Here is a 23,208-nt window from a genome sequence, read left to right as displayed (position 1 = left end):
ACATGCAGCTTTTTCACTTTACCAAACTTTATTTGATGGACTGGTGTCTTGTCGATTACTATTTGTGATATTTTTATCAGCTGTTTAGACTCTCATTCTGACGGCACCCATTCACTGCAGAGGATCTATTGGTGAGCAAGTGATGTAATTGCCACATTTCTCCAAATCTAGAAATAAACTTATTAACATCTTGGATGGCCTGAGGCAGAGTAAATGTTCAGCAATTTTTGGCTGAACTATTCTTTTAATAATACTGTAACTGTCACAGTTCAGTTTGAGCTTGATTTCTGTCTTTGCTTTCTCCTGCCTGTCACTTTCTTTATTTGTTTCCTTGGTTACTGATTTGATTAGACATTCCATTCAGCTGTGCCCTTATTAGTGCCCTTTGTTTGTTCCAAGTATTTAAGTCCTTGTGTTTCAGTTGAGTTCATTTAATTTTTTTTTTTTTTTTCTGTCTGGTCTCATTTATACTACCCTGCATTTGTATTACCTATGTTTTGGATTAAAGACATTTTGGAACCTTTATCTTTTTCTTTGTGTGTTTGTACACCCCATACCATGACATTAAAATTGTTGCTGTGTCCATTTTGTTGCTGGGGCCAGTTATATGTGGTAATTATTGTAACCCCCTTACTTGTCAATAATTAGGTTCTTTTCAACTGATCTGAATGATTTTGTTTTTGGCCAGCTATTCATCGGCCAGTTGTTGCATAACGACAAAAACATACAACTGTTTATAACACCAACAGACAATTCATACTAAAATAAAATGTTTACTTCATGGAGGGATAGTAATTGGAACATTCTGTTCTCACTTGCAAAACCAAAACTATGCCCTAAAAAGGGTATCCATCCCTTTGACATCACCATATGCATGTCTCTTTGGATCCCAGATTATACACAGAATCCTTTTAAGTCGGTTTCCTCAGAGAACAGGAAATACAATGAAGACCAGTATTAAACTAATGTGAACTGCTGGGCAAGTCAGCTTTATTAAACACTGTATATGTGGCAAAAGAAAATACACATCCATTTTGAAGTGCAAACCTGAAATGGTCATGTGGGATAAATTTGGATCTCTGAAACATTCCTATGAATGAAACCATAATTTCTTCTCATCCTGTGGGGTTTGTAAGACAGCTACGCAGGGCTTATTAATGGCTGTGGTTCAGGAGGACCACAGAAATCCCGCCAGTGTTGGACGGCGCTATGTGTCCGAGGTCATACACTAATTCATTGCCATTTCTGGCAGTTTTAGAGATTTAAATAAAGAGTATATCTGTTGAGAGGTTGACATGTGGCCGACCCCTCCGTGAAGAAGTAATTAGGGTCAGATATAAATTAAAACTTACAAAGAAAAAAAATCCGATTTCTTTCTATAGAAAGAAATCACTTAATAAACAATGTGAAGTTACAACAAATAGTCCAGGAAATATTGGAATTCCACCCTGTAATTTTTCGTGTCGGAGTGATGGATTCCCAAATTTTCAATCCACGTGTTAGGTGTTGTACACAACATTTTTTCTTTCTTTCTTTCTTTCCATTCTGGAGCAAAAGCATCTGTGGAATCTCATACATAAATAATTATCATTCTGACAGCACAATCCTTCAAATCTGTGTTTGGATTTTAGCACCTATTTACAGTTTTCATTCTAACATATGGTAGTATATTATTCTAGTTCTGTTCTGTGTAACCGTTTAAACTGCATCCCCTAAAAACAGCTGAGAAAACCGCAGTATGTTGAACAGGAAATAACGGTGTGAACTTCATGTAATATCAAACCTGAATGAAGACTATTGTCACATTCACTGAAGGTTGTACACAACATGATTACAAACAGCTGGTCTACATTAGAACTTGTATATAAATGTTGAGAGAGGGCTGAAAGGATAATAAACATAAAGTAAGGACGTTTAAATCTGCTGCTGCTAAAATTGCACACCAGATCAGATGCATGAAGATACAATCTAGAATCAGTCTACGTAATAAAAAGCTGCTCAAAATAAGATTAGTTTGTACCCCATTTCATCACCAAAATATTTATCTAGGAGCCCTTTCTGGAATGCTTTCCAGAATTTCTGCAAGAATCACTTGTTTATTTTACAGTATTGCATAAGCTTTGAGCATTACTCTCTAATAAGGATGAAATTACTTACACCTTTAGTTTCAGGTTGCCTTAGGCTGCCCCGGCAGCTGCCAATGATACTGGCACTCTGCTGGATGCTGAACATTCAAAAACACATTTTTGAATACCAGACATTGCATTCTATTTAATAGCCTGTCTCGTTTGCACTTACAGTTAACTGCAAATAACTAAGTGTTGTAGTATTATAAAAAAAAAAAAAAAAAAAAAAAAAAAAAAAAAAAATGGCCTATAAAATTTGTAAAAATGTAAAGCTGTCTCATGAATACTAGAGTGTTTGGAAAGTACTGTAGCCAATTATACTAACATTTTTATGGGGGGAAAATTATTACAATTTGGAAAAATGAGCATGATACTAAAGTTATTAATGTTTCTAAGTCTTAAAGAAAAGTAAACTTTAAGGAGTATGACTAGTCACTTTGTTTGTATTTGAAGAGTCTTACTGCCCTCAGGTGATCATTACTCAGAACTACAATTGGCTTTTAGTTTTTACATGAAAAAACCGAATGAATAACATACAATGGCGCTATACAATACTGCAATAATTACATTCAGTAGCTTGTTGCCTTTCCATTTTAATGCTCATTAAAGGAACAAGATCATTTCTAGCTGTTTATGGAAACATCTGGACATGAGGTAGGAGGACCCCTCGACAGGACTGAGATCGTGGACACCAATGAAAATCAATATCAATAGGAAATTAACAAAAATAGGAAATCTATATATCCCTATTAGATAAAATATAACAGGAAACGGGACGACAGTATCCACCCAATAGCTCTAATGGCTCTTAATGTCTGTTGTATGTGACACACCATGTAGAGGCGCTGTAAACGAGGTTTAGAACTTCGAATTTCGTTTTTGTTCCTTTCAGTTTTGGTCTTTCGGGTTTCCTAATCCACGTGGCAGCGTAAGTAAACATCTATTGAGCATTTGGCAAAATGCTCACAAAACGCTTGAAGTTTATCTATCATTATCAATATTTTCTGATATTAGCACTAGACACTGTGCTAATTGATTCACATATACAAGAAGTGCATCAAGAAAGACTTAAAGATAGACTATAATACAATGTAACTTATTCTGATATATATATATATATATAAATAACTAAAAAAAAAAAGTTGTTATTAGTATGGTGGTAAAAAAAACAAAAAAAAAAAAAAACTTGAATTTACTTAACCCAAATACACTTTCATAAATCTATGTAATTTATATTTTAGAGAACTGCATACATACTACATTTGTATCTGTTTGCATAACGTTTTAAATCAATACACAAAGAAAAGTAGCTCTGGCTGTAGCAGCTTAAAGATCATCACAAGGAATGAGAAAACTTGATCATGGATCGTTCATATGTTTCATACACTTCTGGACACTTTTGTTTTACCGTTTAAAGAGATTGTCATGATATCTCAGGACTGTGTTAGTTATATATTTTAATATTTTTTTTAGGGTGTAGGTGTCCTGCTGTGTGGAATTTTACATTTCTTACAAAGTTCTCACATTATAAATTAAAAATGTAAAAAAAAAGAAAAAGATTGTAAAGAGTCTAGGCTTACTGTAGGCCTGATATATTCTTATTCCACAGGGTAAAGTACACCAAAGTACAGTTGCTTGTTACAACAAAGTGCATCAATAAGAAAATATAAGGAAATGACAACTTAATGTCCATACTACTGTCACATTCACATATTGAATTGAAAGCACCTCTTAAACCCTTCTATTTAAACTGTACAAAAATACCATAAACAGAGATTGAGCTCTCACTCAAACTGATGCTTCACCTAAATTTTATTGTGTTTCTGACTGTGGTTACACAGTTTTCCCCTTGTTCTCTTTTTTTTTTTTTTTTTTAGTCCACATTGTCAGCTGATCTAAATAAACCCTTTCCTTTCCATCCTGGCCCTCTGTTCGGAGGCACTTGCACAGAGGAGGTGATCTCTGAGGATGTAGATGTGTTTTGTTCTGGGAAAGACTGGCGAAAGAGGAGCTCCTTAAACACTGAGTGCATCATGTTATGCACTTCCTGCAAGATAGTATGGACAAAAATACACTTTAATAGAGGGAGGAAGGAAAACTCATTAGGATTATAAATGAGATTGAAATGTCCTGACCTTATCCACTACTGTTGAGAATTCCTCTCCGCTCCCTCCATCGCCAGTGGATCGTCTCATTTGAGGGCTGTGAAAGTTACAAATTGACAGATTTAGTCATTATTCTGTCGATAATAATATCTGTGATATTAAAATCTAAGTAAAAAGCAAACAATCTAATTACACACGCTAATGTTTTCCGCAGAGCGCCAGGAGAATTTCCAGCCTGTGCATATTGTCCTGTGGGTATTTGTAATGAAACCTTTCCAGAAGTGACATTACTCGGCACGACTCCGGCTTTATCACTTGTGACTCTGAGCCTAGAAAATGAATACAGAAAGAATTATTGTTTAGTTTAGTTTAGCTAGTTACTGCGCCATTGGTCATCATTATGCAGTAAGATTTAAGTTTCATTCTTTGATCATCATCATTATGTAGTAAGAATGAATAAAGTTCACTTAGATTACATGTTTGTTTCTTTCTTGTATTTATATGAGCAGTGTACAAGTCACATGCTAAACAGAACAGCGTACAACAATTGGGTTCTACAAGTAAAAATTCACATTAATTTTCTCCACATTTCTCTATGATTTTTAACAATAATTTAAAAACATTTAAAGACAGACCTACTGTGAACTATGTGGTTGCTATAGTGGATTATATATGCACATTTTGCAATAAACACAAAATATATTGTTTCTGTATAAATAATAAATGTTTTTAATTTGACTGTCATTCACAATGCTTCATGGGATTGTAGTTCTCTGCCTCATTAAAGCCGTTACATAAACATTATTGTACTTGTGTCTTCTTGTTCGATTTACAAAGAATTATTTTCTTTTTTAACTTCAAATCAAAGTTTGTAATTTTGTAATTCACCTCGTAGCTGGTTGGTTTGGTTCACTGCACTGCATATAACGCTTTAACAAAGATTTTTAACAAGGTCAGGGCAATAGGACGATAATCATTAAAATGTATTTTTTTTTCAATCTTCCTTAGATCTAAGGCTGGTACCTAATCTGTGGAAAAGCTCAACAATTGTTCCAATATATAAAACAACTAGGCCAGATTCTTTTAATGATTATCGTCCTATTGCCCTGATCTTGTTAGTCATGAATGCTTTTGAAAAAATGTTAAATACCTCTGTAGGTCCACCACAAGGTTGTGTACTTTCTCCGATCTTTTTCATATTATACACTTAATTGCCCCATGGGGCTTAATAAAGCTCTAAACTAAACTAAAATCCCTATGGTAAACCAAGGCCACTGAAAAAGTGGATGGCAGTTTGGCACTCTATAAAAAGTGCTTTTTTAAAGAATGAACTACCATGTGGTTTTACTAGTACAAAAAACTCTACATGGTTATATAGTTCATGTCTTTACATTCAGCGGTTCACATGAAACAATCTGCAAGTGTTTTACCGTGCACTTTGGTCTGCTTTCTGCTCTTCTTCTGTCTGCTGTCTGCCACAACTGGATTTCAGAGTTTCCTTCCCTTTCTGATCTTGGCCTCCATCCATGCTGAACAACACAGAGGGAGAGGACTGAGAAGTGTTATGACACTCCAGACTGTGGCTGGTAGTAACTGATTGTGGCATTGACTCAATAAGTCTTCTAAATCTCTTTCATTTGTATAACACCAAATACAATCATGAAACTCCAAAAGACAGTGACAATTATGGACAATCCAGCAAATAAAGAAGTGAAATGAATAAGCAGTTTCTTCAGTTGACCATTTGCAATGCCCATTGGTTACTGCTGTTCATACAGAGAAGCTTTACATAATGTCCCATATGAATTTTAGTTAAACGTGCTCATATATTTATTGTATACTATACATAATATACAATATATACAAGTATATTATACGTGTATTATCTGCCTTTTTATTTTATTTTTTTTTTTTTGATGAATGTGGCAATCCAAGAGATGAAAACCTACCTAGGCACACTGATATATTTAGTCGGGATGAGACCCTTTGTTCCATTCAGCTCCCCTCTCCACCAATCAGAGGAGGCTTTGCTGTGAAGGATAAAACGGTCTCCGTGTTTAAAGGACAGCTCAGCAGAAGAACGGCCTGTGTAGTCGAACAAGGCCACTCCCTGCAGCTCTGCACATCAAAACAGACCTAAAGGAATTAGTTAAGTTCTTCTATTCCAAATGTTGATAAGTAAACCATGTTAACCATACCGTCTTTTGCTTCTTTTATTTGAGATTGCTCAGATTCTCCATCTCCTTCCTCTGCTACAGCCTCACTATAGACATGAGAAATATCAAGTCATTTGAACTATATATACACATTGTTTCAAAGCAGCTTTACCAAAAATCATAATGTTTATGTTTATACTATGTAAGCACATGTTCTTACCAGTCCTCTTCTTCCATTGTCATGCACTTTTCATACACTGGGCCAGGCAATTCATTCTGGCTAGGGAAGATGCTCTCATGTTGGATAATGATGCTCTTGACCAGCGAGTTGATGCGCTGAAGCTCTGCTGCATCACCGTTGTTCGGTCCCCTCACCAGACTGGGACCAAAACACACTGCCAGGTTATAGGGCTGCATCATGTTCTCATCACTGTACTGGGAGACACTTTACACACACGTACAGACATTCAGATTTGGGGGGGTTTGTGATTAAAAAAAATGGCAAAACCCAATGACACTGTGTAATACTCACTGGTAAAGGAATGCAAAAAGATATCTCATGACAATGATGAGCGAGGCAGGATATGAGGAGATGATATTCTTCAGCTGCGTTATTTTTTTTGTCTCGTCATCTATTTCTGTAAGGGAGGTAAAGTTAAAGACTCCATAAAATTAGTTAATTGCTGTTACGTCTAGAAGTCGACAAAAAGAAACTTTTAGCAGATATGCATTTAAAACTGTCAGCCTTTTTCTTTGACCAAAATATTGACTTTTGTCCAATAGAATGCTCTATAAAATAAGAATCAACTACCAGCAAATCAATAATAGCTAAATCAGTAAGTACAGGTATTTAAAAAAAATATTTGGGACAATATAAACATATTTTGAAAAATATAAGTACTAGTATTTAATAAATATGTTTATATTGTCCCAAATATTAGTACTACTTATAATAAAAAAAAAACAAGTATAAAATATAACTATCAAATATATTCACAATATATTTTTTGCCATTTTTTGAAAAATGTGTGTGAAAATCTCTTTTTTTTTTCAGCATGGAAAACAAAGAATGATTTATAAGTTGCTTTATGTAACAGAATACGCTACCACTCAAAAGCATGATGTCGGTAAGATTTTTTTTCTTATGCTCACCAAGGCTGCATGTATTATAAATATACAGTAAGACAATAATATTGTGAAATATTAATACAATTTGAAATAAATGTTTTCTATTTTAATATAATTTAAAATGTAATTATTTCAAAAGATGAATTTTCTGTAGCCACTGCTCCAGTCTTCAATGTCACATGTAATCATTTATCTTTTTTTATTATTATCAATGTTAAAAACAGTTGTGCTACTTCATATATATATATATATATATATAATTTTTTTTATTTGATGAATAGAAAGTAAAAGAAAAACTGGTATTAATCTGAAACAGAAATCTTTTGTAACATTATAAAATGTCTTTACTGTCACTTTTGATCAATTTAATGCATCCTTGCCGAATAAAAACTTACTAATGGTAGTGTACACCATAAAGCAATTTTGCTGGATTTTTAATCAGGCATTAGAGATAAACTAAAGGCTACTGTCTAACTAAAAACCCAGCCCTGCAATATGTCCTGCCCAAACTTCCTGTTTAAACAGAAAATCTTACCACAGGAAAGAAAACACACACAGTCAACATACAAGCATACAAGCACATAATAGTGTTGTAAAGTGCTCTTACGCCCACATTCCATCAGCTGCTCATAGCTCTCCTCAGGAAAGAGTGGTTTCATTAGACTTCTAAAATAAAGTTTCAGCACTCCAGCCACAGAGTCCATGTCAGACCCCTCATCAGCAAGGGGGTCATCGCCTGTGAATAATTACAAAAACCACAGCCTATTACTAATGTTCAAGAGAAAGGGAGGAAAATATCATCACCCACTGCTCCTACCTTTCATAAATGCATCCTTAAGCTGATTTACCACCATTTGAGATCCTGGCACTCTGAACAATCCCTCATGATGTAAACCTACCAGAGAAAAAACAGTGATTAGGTTAGAAAACCAGTGATTAAGATAGAAGATATGGAAGAAAGAGTCATTATCTACTGGCTTAGATTTACCATTGAGGTTGATGAACCGAATGCAGCTCTCCACCACGGCAGGAATGAGCTGTCCTGATGCCTAATGGGGAGGAAACAGAGTGAGTCAGTTGCCTTGTACTGGTTTGAGTGAATCCAGAAGCCTTCCTGAATCGAGAGATTTACTTGGATGTATGATAGTAGATCCCCATTGAAAAGCTTCTGGCTGATCTGGTTACCAGGGTAACTCTTTTTATGACGCACGGACCTTTTGGAGCGTGTTCTAAATAAACAGAAATGTTTACTTATAGTCATCATTCAAAATTCAAAAGGCCTTTTCTGCTCTTGCTATACCCCGATAAAATGTAGGAATTTTCCCAAATATTTTTACAGAACAAAATATATCTATTTTAAGCGTCAGCTTCCTTACCTGGAATGGTTACTGTCAACACTTTCAGCTGATAAGAAAAAGAACCAGAAGAACAAAATTGAAGAAATTATTTCACTTGTTTGTGTGGTCTTTGCTTTACAACAATGTCTGTAAAAATAGGAGACGTTATTCCACCTTTCTGAATGGCAACCTTTAGCAAGTCATGTTTGGCCTCCAGTTTTGATATTAAAGAGCTGTTACAAAGATGGTCCCTGACTTTCTGGAAAATTAAAGTCACATGAAATAGAAAATGTCAGACAAAAACAGCAATAGAAATGGAATACTACTACTACTGACAATATATATATATATATATATATATATATATATATATATATATATATATATATATATATTAGTATTCAATATGTTATTTTTTGTTTAATCTTAATAGTATATTAATATTTACTATATAATATTTAATATCACTTGGATTTTTGTTGGAAACTGTGATGCATTTTTTCTGGATTCTTTGATGAATAGAAAGAACAGTATATAAATATATAATTTAATATATTACATTTTTAATATAATAATATTTTTTATAAAATAACTATTTGTTTGGATGGATGGATGGATGGATGGATAGATTGATTACCATGAAGTACAAACTCTCAGTGTCCGGAAGGCTGGCTCTACGCTTCAGCAGATATGTCTTACTGACTGATACATCACCCTCTGGTGATGATGGGCTGCTGGGAAAGTCTGGGGCAGATCCAAAGGTGTCCTCGACAATACTCTCCAGCATGGAAGACTGAGCTGACTGAAGTAATTTGCCCGACTGCAATACATTTTATGTATATTCATGTTTAGACAACCAAATTTCTAAGAAGTACACAAAACTACAGTATTCAATTATCCCTACATCTATCCTATTTTTTAGTAGTAGTGCTGCATAATACGTAATGCTGTGGGGTTTGTGTACCTCCTCAACCTCCATGGTGACTGAAGACAGCCTGGACTTCAGCTGTTGGAAGCGAGTCACCAGCTCGCCCAACATCTCACACTTTGCTGACACCTCAACCACCTGAAAGAAGATACAAACATAAGCAACCATACATTTGTCCACTAATACAGATACATTTTATCAGGCAGTACCTGGTCGCCTTCATAGGGTTGATACTGAAAGCGGAGGGGCAGGCAAAAGGCTGAGATGTTGGCCTGCATGAGAGTGTCTCTGTCCTGGTTCTGGTTTAGTTCTGAAACAGTTGTGTCCAGCTGCTGCATCCCAGTGCTCAAATTCTGCTGGGCCCACTGGCGACTGGCCAGGTAAAGATGAAACACCTTGGATATGGAATGGTGGTAACCCAGATCACAGCACTGAGCGGGCATAGAATGATGTCGAGTTAAACCTGCTCAGTATTGAAACGTGATTATACAGACTGAGTGTAATGAACTCACATCTACGAGAGTGGAGAGATCGTGAAGGTAGTATTTGTTCATGCATGCATTTGCTGCAGCCAAGTTGAGCAGGTAGTCATTACGTGCTTTTGTGCACTTTAGCTGAATCTCCTGAACTTTACTCTGCCTCTGTGCACACACAAAGAGATGAGCTGTAACCTGCTACTGGAACAATTACTTTTCCACACACATTTAGTTAGTCACATGTCAAATCACACAAGGTGACCACAATAACCAACTGCTGCAACATAGTCTGCCAGTCGTATGCAGCGAACACTTGCTCCACATCACTCTGCACAGTGGAGGATGCAGCTCATGTTCATGAAGGCTGTAACAGTCTCTCGCTCCCTTGATTCTGTCACCAGTCAGATTTTTTGTGGCATTATGTTAATTAACATACATTTTGACACATTGCTAATTTTCTTTAAAAACAACATCAACTAAACAATAAAATAATAATAAAAAAAGAATGTCCATGAATGAACTAAAATGAGGGAATGAATGGGAAATAATATTTCACAACATTCTTTTTTTTTTTTTTTTTTTACTTTAGTTTTAAGTAAGCATAAGAAAAAGTGACTTCTTTCAACAACTTCATAACCTACCCAAAGTTTTTGATTGGTTATATATATATATATATATACACACACACACATATACATATATATTTACACACATGCATATACATATACAATATCTATATGTATAAATACAATGGAAAGTGGAAATTCTCTCTCACTTTTTTTTTTTTTGGTAATGAACATTATGCCACAAGTGCTGTCAATTAAGCTTAACTTGTACTGATTCCTAAATATATCTTAATTATAACCATTTCAAACACAACTATTTCATATGTTGGTATTAAAAAGGGAGTTATACTTTCTCTATTTGTCTTTCCATCTTTTTAGAAGCACTTTGCTTTTGCTTTTCCTCCAGTCGGACTGCCTCCTTTAGTTTGCCTTCTGCAGACAGGAACTCAGTGTAGTACTGGTAATATGTCTTCAAGGTCTGGTTTTCAACAAACACAGGAATGAGATTTGCAGTGACATTTTACAACCCATTAAATGTTAATTTAAGCAAACATTGTTTCTGAAAGAAAAATGTGGCTTGATGAGAGGAATGAAGAGTTAAACTCACCGTCTGGAGTTCTGTGGTGACCTTCAGAAGTCCATCCTGTAGCTGGGTGCAAATTTCTCTGCTCTGAAAAATAGAAATAAAGCAAAAACAGAAAGATAAATGATAATTTTAGCAACTGTGTATTACAATGTGAGGCGAGTGGCAGGTGACTATGCCAAAGGTGTTGTATGTATGTGCACTGCCTGCAAAGTATCAGTGCAGAAGAAGCCACATGAATATATGTGGGCATGTTTGCCTCTTCAAGTCTAGAAATATGTGGGTGTTTATTTTTGCAAATGTGGAAGGATGTAAAAATATGTGTGTGTGATGGGTGTGTACCCGCTTGGCCAGGCGTTGGGCATGATCAGCACAGTGTGAAAGCTGCTGAGGCAGAGTGTTACTGTAGCTGTCACTCAAGAAACTGTGATCTTTGCTCTCCTGCCGTGTTTGGGACAACAACACCTGCCAGCAGTTAACCACTGACTGATGGCTGGGCTCCTTTCTGAGGGGCATAGGAACAGAGAACCGAGTTATCAAGTTCCTGGTAAGATACACAGCCATACAGGCATATAAGTTTTGCCTAAAATAAAATATATACAGTACTGTTTAAAATTTGGGGTCAGTAAGTTTTTTCTTTTTTTCTTCTTTTATTAAGAAAGGATGCATTAAATTAATTAAAAGTGACAGTAAAGTCATTTATAATGTTACAGTTTTCTAGTTCAGATAAATGCTGGAGTAATGGCTTGAAGTAATCACTGGAATAAATGACATTTTAAAATATATTAAAATAGAAAACAGTTACTTTAAACTGTGATAATTCACTATAATAAATTTTACTGTATTTTTAAACAAATACATGCAGCGTTGGTGAACATACAAGACTTCTTTCAGCATTTAGAAACACTACCATAATTTGTTAACACTGGCTAATGCATTAACTAACATTAATAATGAGCAATACAGTTGTTACAGTAATTCTAAATCTTTGTTAATGTTCGTTAATTAAAATGCAACAGTTCATTCTTAGTTCATGTTAGCTCAGAATTTTGTCACTATTTGGGGCCACTGTACTTTAAAAAAAATGCATTCTTAGGTTAAGAACAGTTTTTCATGCATTAATGGTGATTATTTTCTTAGCATATCCTCACTTCCTGGTTCTGGAGGAGAACCTGTCGCACAGTTTGTCCAGTGAGCGGGCGTACTCCCCCTCGATCTCGCCTCGTCTGCGCAAATAATCGAACAGATCTTGCAACATCTGAGTCTTCTGCTCCACCTGACCATCGAATATCCTCAACTGCTCGGCCAGCTGCAAACGCACCTCTGGTGGAGAGAAAGAGACAGCGCAATTATATCTCTATAGTTCCTTTCTGTTTATCGGTTTCATTTGACAGGTGTCCAATAACAATTAACCGGAACTTGTTGGCTTCACAAAGTTTAACAAGAGGGATGGCAATAGATAGATTAACATAAGCTAACAATGACAAATACTTTTATTAATCTTAATGTTAATTTCAATATTCAACAACAAGTTGTATCTGTTAATATTATTTAATGTACCTAAACTAACATGACCCAAGTATGAACAATTGTTTTTTTATGAACTAACTTTAACAAAGAAGAATAAATTGGTTATTTGTGATTCCGGAAGCACCTACAAAACCTGTAGCAGAAACTGATCAGCAAATTTTATAGCATTGGAAATGAATCATTTTGGCTTTCCATTGCTCAGAAATCTTAAAGGGTATTAAATATTAGGACGTCCGTTACCTTTAAACTGTGTATCATAGTCTGCCGTCCCCACTCTGTCCCTCCACAGTTTGACATGTGATGACATTGTAGCTCCAGCTAGGTGAATGAACAGAAGCTTGATGAGAAGTTTAAGGAATATACTTGAAAAAGATTTTCATTGGCACTTCATGCTTTTAATTTTATATTTTGACCCATTTTGACCGATCTATATGACTCACAGAAATAAGAAACATGTACATTGACTTTGAGTGTGGACTAGTGGCAAGATTATAAATCACTCAGCTTGATTTTTACACCTACTTATTCAATACCACAAGTACTGAGGCAATCAAGCAGCACGTCTATAAACACTCTCAGCAGTTTACATCTTTAAAATGTCTTGTATAATATATGCAAATTTAAAAGAAACCAGCATATATTTCCTCCAAAGCAATTTCTGCACTCATTCATCTGCTCATTGTAGGAGTGTCCTTATTTAACATGTGACAGTGATCATCCATCATGCTATGACCTACAGTAAGGTGGATGTACAGTGTACTGTCCAATTTTTGTGAACAAATTGCACATCTATTGTCAAAAAAGGGGAAGGTAGCAGACTTCCTGTGTTAAAAGCAAATCAGACAGCAGCAGCACACTCTCACCGTGAATCATGACAACAGGCCACCCCCTCAGACTCTCTCCTTCTACCATTCTTCAAAGAAACTTCCCCATTCACATCCCATTAAAATAACCAAATGTTCACAGAAATAATCGCTTTCAAATCTTCAAATGTTAACAGGCATATTCAGAAATCAAACATCCAAGTTTCCCAAAAACAAGCAGGTTTTAATAATCTTTCTTGGCATATGATTTCTCTCTTTCTAGCTGGCTTAGGTTAAAACTATGTTTTTAGAATTTTTTTTTTCTCCTGAGGAAGTTACTTTAGCAATATGTGTGAGAAATATGTTTTAATATGCATTATAACTTTCTTTTTTTTTTGTATTAACCAAAAGCAATGTATGAAAAAAATGACAAATTAACACGTGCAAACTGACAACTACAAAAATAGCAAAGATTTCACATTAGAAAACAACACAAGCATGCCATTTTTGCTTTTGTAGGTAAAACCACAACACTTACCTTAGTAATCCCTGCAGATGTTCACATTTGCACTCTCAATATATCATCATAAACAACTTCCACACTCCTTTAGTATCGCTCGTCCAAACCAAAGCCCTGAGAAACGGTCTTTCCCTCGCACATAAAGCACCGTGAGCTACAGAGAAAGACAAGACTGTTCTCCTCCTTCCTCACTCGGTCAGTGTGTGCTAACAGTTATTGTACTAAATGCTGAGTAAAACCTCACATTACTGGCCCCTCCTCCCTCACCGTGCCTTCTCACTTTCACAAACACTATCTTTTCCATTTGGATTCAAGCAACCACTTATCTGACAGGCTTTATTTGTGGTTACAAACCTCCGTAATGGCTATTGGTCTGCCTCTTTAGATATCTTAAAGGACTATTGTCATTATGAAAGTAGCGTCAGCTTCCATTGAAGATCTTCCCACGCAGGCCGAAAATAACAAGGTCGCTATGACAAACATAAGTAACTAGTGGAAAACGCTTTGATGCATCTAAAATGCTTGGACCCTATAATAAGCATTATGACCTTTCTGTTTTCCTCCTACAGAAGCTTATATGGATCAGATTGCATCACATGTCACTTTAGTTCACTTACGCAGATGCTTTGTTCCTATTTATTTAATCCATCCTAAGGTATGAAGCACAAAAGAAGGAAATAAAAACAGAAACGGCGCCCATGCATCACCAAGTTTGTTACTATTAAGCATGTTAAGCGAGACCTCGCTTCACTTTCACATTCTCATAAACTGTGCTTTTGCTTATATGTGTTTTCTTGGTGTTAGTGTGTAAGGACCTATTCATTTCCTTCCTCTCCTGAGTGTCTTATCTGTTTCCCATGATAAATCTAAATAAGTCTGTTTGCCACTGTATTCACTGTCTCATTATTATTATTTATTTTTTTTATTTGTCTTTTACTAGCTAGAAAAGATACACGGTATGCAACTGGTTATTTCTTAAGAACACAGTGTGACAGATAACCACAGTCAAATACCACAACTGAACCACAAGTGCATTAAAGGTCTATTGTCCTCCTACTGCTGTGCACTATATAACACTAAAAAAAAAAAAAAAATCATACTGCACTTATAAAATGTACAAGTTGTTAGTGGTTTATATTTGTGAAGTTTACCTTCTGGTTACAAGTTTGAAAAGAGTACAGGTGTGACCTCGGCATCCTGGCCAAATTTGCCCATTGGCCTCTGACCATCATTGCCTCCTAACAATCAAGCCCTATATCTGCTGATTGGCTTCATCACTTTCTCACTGTGTTGTCTGGGGCAAAGTTCAAGCTCAAACCGGTGTGCAACGGTTTCCGGTTTGAACGACATGTTTCCTGGAAACGGTGTGCAACGGGGTTTGCAATGCAATTAACATCAAAATAAATTCACAAGAGCAAGTATGCTGTTTGCACGTTTATTTACATTAAAGGCAAAATACCTGAAATAACTAGAACACAAGTATAGATCTGGAACTTCTGACTAAATATAATTTAGAAATTGCAATGTCTTCTGGTCCATGTCCTTTCCTTAGAAAGGTGTGCTAAATACTGATTAATATAACATACATATTAATATATGTTGCTATTTTATTGAGTAGTGAACAAAACTTTCATAAACTGTTCTATACTCCTCTAATTGTATAATGGTAAATATTGCAACATCATAGCACAACAGCAGTGATCAGCAATAATGATAAGCCTAAAACTCACAATAAAAATAATAAGGTCATATAGATCATAACACAGTCTCGGAGGGAAGTGGATAATGTTTGTCTTTTTATCTTGAAATGAAAGGCAAATGTTGGATCACGATAATTAGGGACCACAGTTTCCACAAATCCCTTCACTCGATTGGGATGCTCTCTTTTATTCTGGATGGTAAGGGCAGTGACTGTAACATTGAGCATTTTTTTTGTGGTATTAAACACGTATTTATACTGATTTCATCAGGCTCTGAAAATTCTTCAAAAAGAACTTTAAAAATTTTGAAGTTTTTTTTTAGGAGCTGTTTTGAGCTGTTTTGTGGGTGCTGGATGTGAGTACTGTCTTGAGTATCTGTGTTAATAAGTTTTGAAAATTATTAATATCACTTAGAATTTTTTATGGTTGGTATTATAATTATTGTTGAAAAGTATTGTTCTTGAGAAATTATTTAGATTGCCCAAGTACTCTTCCAATTTCAGGGTTCACATCTAGCCAAATACAGTTCAAATCCCAGGATGTGTTCTTGCTCCGCCCCTTTTCTCAAGGATGCATCCAGAGGTGACTTTGAGGTGTGAATTTGAGCAAAGAATACTTGAGGCAGCCAGGTCTCCAAGAATGCATTTCACACCAATCAGAGCGTTAATTGTGGAGGGGAAAACCCGCCATTAACTATATTTTCACAATATTACTGTTATTGTGTCGTGAAATGCAGTTCTAAGAAAATTTCAGGTGAGAATTTAGTTGTTTAAAACTCAAATCTGCGGTTTATTTATAAAGATAGCACCTATTTGAAAATTTGCTTCGGCCATTTCGGAGATGTGAGCTCCAGGTGATCACCGGTCACTCACTGCTCATGTATCCTGCTGCAAGCAGCCTTATCTTGACTAACATTAGTCCTTTTGACACTTGCCGCTGGCTCTGATGTCTATGTAGTGGTTAAACGTAGGGCTGCACGATTATGACTAAAATCATAATTGTCGATTATTCCCTTGATATTGTAATTGCGATTATTAATATGTCTATGTAGTGGTTAAACGTAGGGATTATCGATTTTGACTATGAATGGTGTTCACCATTGTTTGATGCAACTGCATGCCGTATTTTTATATGAAAATAAACGAGCTGAAAACACTCTAACTAAAAAACTTTTAGTGCTTTTCTATAATATTAAGCCTCAAATGTCAACTATACACCGGATTGTTTCTTCTTTAAATTATAAAAAAGTTAAAATATGAATGGTTAACCTATAATGTTATACTAAAACTAAAATAATAGCAAAAACCCTTAAGATAACATGTAGAAAGAAAAAAAAAACACATCTTAAGCATGCAGAATAACATAAGTGGGCTTTGAATGATAACGTAATTGTGGCATCTATAATTGTTATCACAATTAGAAATTCGTTTAATTGTGCAGCCCTAGTTAAATGTGGTGTAAAATTTGTTTCGGGTATATCTTAACAGGTAATCTTCGGTCTCATGAATCTATTATTTCTTCCAGGTCATATCATTTTGGCTCAGCACAAAGTTATTTTTCATAAATTATTTATTTATTAATCATAAAACATTGCTGACTTTGTTGTTTGTTTTCTATTACATAATTCTCTTATGCTTTATACTTATACTTTTATAATGGCTATTATTGTTAATTGAAACTGACATTTAACAAAAAAAGGCAGAGTTGTGCTTATCGTATTTTATATTATCACACATACAGTGAAGATAATCGTGTGGCGTTCTGGCGCACTATGGCTGCTGTCGCATCATCCAGGCGGATGCTGCACACTGCTGGTGGATGAGGAGATCCCCCCTCACAATGTAAAAGCGCTTTGGGTACCTAGAAAAGTGCTATATAAATGTAATGAATTATTATTATCATTATTTTTATTTAGAATTCTAAAAAATAGAAGTAAAAAAAAATGGTCAAAAGTTCTGATCACATGGTTCAGTTTATGACATAAAAAACGACAAATATGTCATAATCACATTATATCAAGTACATGGTAGTTTTTCCACTGCAGCAAAACAAACAAACAAACAAAAAAAAATCTTCAAGTGATCATGACTGCGAAGACTGAAAGTAGAGAAGTTTTCGGAGGACGTGGAAAAATGCGGACGTTTGTTTATACAGGCCTTTGGCAGATATTTGGGAGACCGCATCATTTACCTAAAGAAAATAGATATTTAAAACATACTTTATTTTAATACAAAAACATTCAAATATATACAATTTATCAATATAATTATCTGTGCTTGAAAGTCAAACCCAAAAAATATATACATATTACATAGGCATAAATTATATTAATAGTGTCTGTTTTTGCTTAACTAACTAATCTGTCTAACTAACTAGTCTAACTTGAAATATGTGTAGCTTTAACTTTTTTTGTTTGGACACAAACCTAAGGCTGAGTTTACACTGCATGGCTTAATGCACAAATTCGATCTTTTGACTTTACCCAACTTTTTAATATCCCACCTGTTTACATTCAATTAAGTCACATGTCTGATACTTTCTGTACATTTACAGTATATGAATCCCTACCTAAACTAGAATGATTCCAATGGTGATCTCATTCAGCAACACAGTTGACGCTCGGGTTTTGAACAGCTGTATATAAAAATTCTTTATATAATTTCCATGGTTCTTTGACTTTACTGCACACCGGCTGTGATTATCCCACTTATACCATGATCACTTGCCAGCCAGCAGTTAAAACTGTCACTGATGTTTACAGTGCACAATTTCACTGAACAGATAAAAAGTTATTTTATCTACAGGTCTTTAGATCTAGAATTCTGCTGTGTGAAAAAATAATACTTGTTTGAAAAAATTTGCAAAAGAGATTATGCGTTTAAATGACATGCACCTATGCCACCTCTCTATAGTAAAGCTGTGAGTTTAATTACTTAAAAACAGCAAAATTATCATCTTGCTGAAAAATATTAATGTAGCTTTTAGTAGTGAAGATATTTTATTTATAAAATTAAGAACACAGTTTGTTTCTGTGTGTGATTAATCTCTTTTTGTGTATATATATATATATATATATATATATATATAATATATATATATATATATATATATATAGTTTGCGTCTCAAAAGAAGCAGAGTTTTTGCGTGCATACAGCACATACAGGCATCATCTGCTTCATAATGTGACATTAAGAAAAGTTTTGAGTATATTTTCATGTTTAGATGTAGTTCAGATGTCCAGGTATCAGATATGTATCAAACCATATTTAGAAGCAGCTCAGAATGGATGCAAAAAAAAATAAAAAATCTGATCTCCTGTGGATTTTTATGCTTAGACGTGTGCAATATCCAATCTGTCATGTGAGTGAATAAATCTGATTTTTAGTTTCAGTGTAAACGCAACCTAAAAGTATGAATTTATTTATGTCTGGCACCAGTGAAAATATAGTACTTCAACTGGAAGAATTTGTATGTGATGCATTTTGAAGAGCAGACTATAGTTATACTTTTTAAAACATTATCTATTAAGCTAGCAGAATATACAAGATAGCAGAATATCTACTGCTTGATATGGTACGTAGCATCACACAGCTCTACCCTAATTGGTAGCATTATTATGGAATTTGGTTTGATTTGGTTTCTTTTTCTTCCATTTTTGAGGACGTATTTATTGTATCTATCAGTTGTTTTAAGAAGCTTTACAAGACAAAAATGTACCATCGTCAGCATGGTCACCAGATCATCCGTGGCAGCATTCTTCTCAAGCACACGATCAAGATTCTCCACATACCAGGATCCGGCCTGTGTGTGCCTCCAGGAGACATAGCCTGCAGATGCAGTAGCATGTATCGTCTATTTGTGTTTAGCAGTCAAAAGGTTTGTTTCTGTAATGACCAAAATCACGGACCTGGAAAGGTAGAGTAGGACACCAGGATGTCGCTGGGTGTGGGCAAAGTGGCCCGAGCATCAGTTTCATCATACGTGCTGAGAGAGTCACTGCTGGAGGATATGGGAATAGCGTCCATCTGGTCATCTGTCCCACTCAAAGAGGGCTCCACCTCATCTGAAGAAACCTCAAACCCTGTGTCCTTCTCACCTACAGGTGAGAAGAAAAAAGTGAGGCACACTGGGAAATATTACATTTAAAAATCTCATTCATTTTGGATTACTTTTAGGTGTGGTCAACACTGCAAATGCGTGGGAAAACTCATGAGGAGCTGCAGTATTTACGAAAAATCATGATCTTAAGCTTAAGCCAGACAGTGATTCAGCTTTTTAGACATTTACATATCTTGTCACAAATTTATATATTCATCAAAATGTAATTTTTGTAATTTTGAATGGAATTGATTTTGATGGTTTTTGATTGTGAATGTTGTAAATGTGTTTTGGATATTTTGGGTGTGAGAGGTTTGTGAGATTTTCTGATCCTCCACAGGCCTGGATGAAGAACAGCTTGGGCTTGCCCTGCAGAGAAGGACAGTTTTGGCCGTTGAGGTAGTTTGTGATTAACTGAACTGGGACAGATGCTCCGTCAACACCATAAACTGCTCCAGGAAAATTATTTTGGCTTGCCTAAACATTAGAAAAGTGTCAAGCACCAAAGCAGATTGAGAAAATTGCTCTAATGCTTTTGTATTTGGATAGTTTAACGGCGTTCTACAAAATGAGGAAGCAAATAAAATTTCTTTGCAGGCTGTACTTCTTTGTTGAAAACTAATAGTCTTCATAAATGTGAAAAGCAAATATAACATATATCCTCTTTTTTGAAGAAAAAATATGTGGCTGGTTTTACCTCAGTACCATGTGAAAGGATGATCACCACACAGCAGTCATACACAGAATGATCCCTCTGCGCTAAAAAGGCCATTTCTTGTATTATGTGCTATATTTTAGGGGAGAAATGTTCTTATTCATTTTAAAAATGTATTAAAGACTGACACAGTTTTATCTTACTGCTTTGTTTACAGTGTGGAGAAGAGGAAGTATTGTGCTTACGTTGTATTTCAAGTTCCTTTTTACAATAACCTCAAAGTTGAGAGCTTTAAATCTTTTTTCCATCTTGTCGCAGTCAATGTTGGACCCCTTTCGATCTTTCAGATCAAAGGATGGGTCAAAATCTACATTGTTTATAATCAGGCAGATCCCACATGGACTGGCATCCATCTTATAACACTGCACAAAAAAATAGTACAATGGCGCAATTAAGATTTTTTTTTTTTTTTAAAGAAGTCTCTTATGCTCACCAAGCTGGCATGTATTTGATAAAAATAAAAAATACAGCAATTTATTACAATTTAAAATAAATACAAAGTTCTGTCATGCAACTTTAGATGGCACAGGCTGATGCAGTAGGTCCTGACTCAATATAATGACATCATTATTCACATTGCGCAGCTGATTGGTTTTTGTTGCATATGCAGACAATGAGCTTGCTGCTCAACTTGGCCAGTGTTTGCTGTAGCAATTTGCTGCACATTTCAGAAACCCTCCCCCTTCCCCAGCTCCACCTGTATAGACCTACTACAGGGTTATTTTCAAGTCTGTTATATGCGCAGCAACAGTAAGTTTTACATGCTCACAGCAGCATGTCTGTGGATGTATTGGCAGTAGCAAGTCTCGGTACTCGCTCTGCCAACAACCACAGCAACAGCGTAGAAGATCTACTCCACCAAGACCAAATACTTTAACATTGCCATAAATATTTCCATGCTTATCTTTCCCAAAACCTATATATATTCTATATTAAAATATGCTTATATATACATATACTTGCATTCTTTTATTTTCATTTTTTATATAAAGACATATCAAAATACGCTTGTACTCAATTATCAGTGAATAAGAATGAATGACTTTTAAAACATTCAAGATTGTTTGGTGAGAGTGATCACCGTTACCTGTATACTTGGTCTGGTTTGTATTTGGTCTTTGTTTTTATAAGCTGTTTAGTTTCATAAGTTGTGTGGTTATTCATGATTTCTATCCAAATTACCATTTATTTTTTAATGGGTAGCATTTAACAGATGAAAACTAACATCAAGTGACTCATATGGGTTAAGAGGCTTGGGCACAGGCAGGCCTTTTGGTTTCAGTGGTACCAACCGTGGTGGAGTAAAATCAAATCTGTCTGTTTTTTCTGTATGTTTTGGATTCTCTGCATTGAATCATTAAATCAGAGAAGATATCTTTATGTATCTTGAAATATACTTTAGGGAAAAAAATAATAGCAAAATGACAGTTAAGAGGATCATGGGTAGGTGAAGGTGTTTTATGTTACACTGTTTTATGGGAACATCCTAAGTAAATATATCCAAGTAAATCCTGTGTTTTTAATGGAAGCAACACACTTACGGATTGGCAGAGGGATCAGTGGACGAGCACCATCTCCACACTGAAGGAGCTCTGCGAGGTCATGTTGGCCGGTTTCACGCAGGCACTCCAGGAAGGCTAGGAAAGCCTGACTCCCTCTCGTCTCTAAGCTTATCACCAGTTGCCTGGCTTGGTCACGTCTTGTTATCTTGCTCTGTTAGGAGAACAATGTTTCGCATCTTCAGGTTTGCACTCACACATGAATGGTTATATCGTCTTACCTTCATAATTGTAAACTGAACTAAGCAAAGTATTAACAAGTAAACTGTGAACATCCTGTATGAAGCATGATAGTTTGAGATGTTAAGCAGATTGTTAGAAACTGACGGTCTGTGAGTTTCCCTTCACTTTCAGTGCATCATGTTTCCATAGAATTAAAGTGAATGGCAACTGTGACTGTCATTCTTCATTTGTGTGCCACAGAATGAAAGAAAGTCATACTGGTTTAATGAGGGTGAGTAAATAAATATTAAACTGTACTCTTGCTTTGTGAACTTTCACAATCACGTGGCGTTCCCAGTTTCCCATATGTAAACAAAGACACCAATATTACCTGTATTTCATCGATCATGTCCTGGGTGAAGACCCCCTTTGACAAAAACCCATCACAGATGTCTGCAGGGTTTAATGTCGTGACTATATCATGTCTGTGCCGCTGAAGAATCTGACTGTGTTTGGGGTCCATTCAAACGTCAAAAGTGTTTATGACTATGAGACGTTTTCAACATGACGCATTTTTGCGTAGTCATTTGCGTAAAAACAAAACTTTAACTTAGTTGAACTGACTTTTAATCAGCACAGGACGGATCTCTGATCGCTCGGAGCTTCGATTCTCTTCCTTGTTTACGTCTCGCTGGCGATGACGTCACGCCCTGCG

General features: G+C 35.5%; 2 protein-coding genes across 3 annotated transcripts; both read right to left on the bottom strand.

Moving 5' to 3' along the window:
• Window positions 1-3,566: 3,566 nt before the first annotated feature.
• On the bottom strand, window positions 3,567-14,647 carry LOC109103857 (SLIT-ROBO Rho GTPase-activating protein 3-like). 2 transcript variants are annotated; one of them, XM_042713211.1, is made up of 24 exons: window positions 14,277-14,623; window positions 13,176-13,253; window positions 12,557-12,728; window positions 11,748-11,910; window positions 11,430-11,492; window positions 11,172-11,300; window positions 10,293-10,421; window positions 9,990-10,211; window positions 9,817-9,918; window positions 9,490-9,672; window positions 9,027-9,111; window positions 8,892-8,919; window positions 8,648-8,744; window positions 8,504-8,564; window positions 8,333-8,410; window positions 8,123-8,251; window positions 6,920-7,025; window positions 6,608-6,832; window positions 6,430-6,494; window positions 6,181-6,349; window positions 5,662-5,760; window positions 4,429-4,560; window positions 4,262-4,328; window positions 3,567-4,173 (listed from the first exon to the last, which is right to left on the bottom strand). In XM_042713211.1, exons 2-24 carry the CDS (start codon window positions 13,240-13,242, stop codon window positions 4,000-4,002), a joined length of 2,745 nt encoding a protein of 914 aa, XP_042569145.1. In that variant the 5' UTR covers window positions 13,243-13,253; window positions 14,277-14,623; the 3' UTR covers window positions 3,567-3,999. The 2 variants fall into 2 exon arrangements, with proteins under 2 accessions (XP_042569145.1, XP_042569147.1); XM_042713213.1 differs by having other exon boundaries at window positions 4,120-4,173; window positions 4,425-4,560; window positions 14,277-14,647.
• A 3,015-nt stretch (window positions 14,648-17,662) lies between these two features.
• On the bottom strand, window positions 17,663-23,208 carry LOC109103852 (caspase-9-like). The gene is made up of 10 exons (XM_042713214.1): window positions 22,885-23,208; window positions 22,314-22,485; window positions 22,014-22,116; window positions 21,860-21,905; window positions 20,958-21,134; window positions 20,755-20,844; window positions 20,389-20,534; window positions 19,867-20,057; window positions 19,677-19,786; window positions 17,663-18,148 (listed from the first exon to the last, which is right to left on the bottom strand). Exons 1-10 carry the CDS (start codon window positions 23,014-23,016, stop codon window positions 18,041-18,043), a joined length of 1,275 nt encoding a protein of 424 aa, XP_042569148.1. The 5' UTR covers window positions 23,017-23,208; the 3' UTR covers window positions 17,663-18,040.

Source organism: Cyprinus carpio, chromosome A23 (genome assembly GCF_018340385.1).
Source record: "Cyprinus carpio isolate SPL01 chromosome A23, ASM1834038v1, whole genome shotgun sequence".
Classification (NCBI taxonomy): domain Eukaryota; kingdom Metazoa; phylum Chordata; class Actinopteri; order Cypriniformes; family Cyprinidae; genus Cyprinus; species Cyprinus carpio.
The sequence above is the reverse complement of the archived record's forward strand: the minus strand, read 5'-3'. Positions and strand labels throughout refer to the sequence as shown.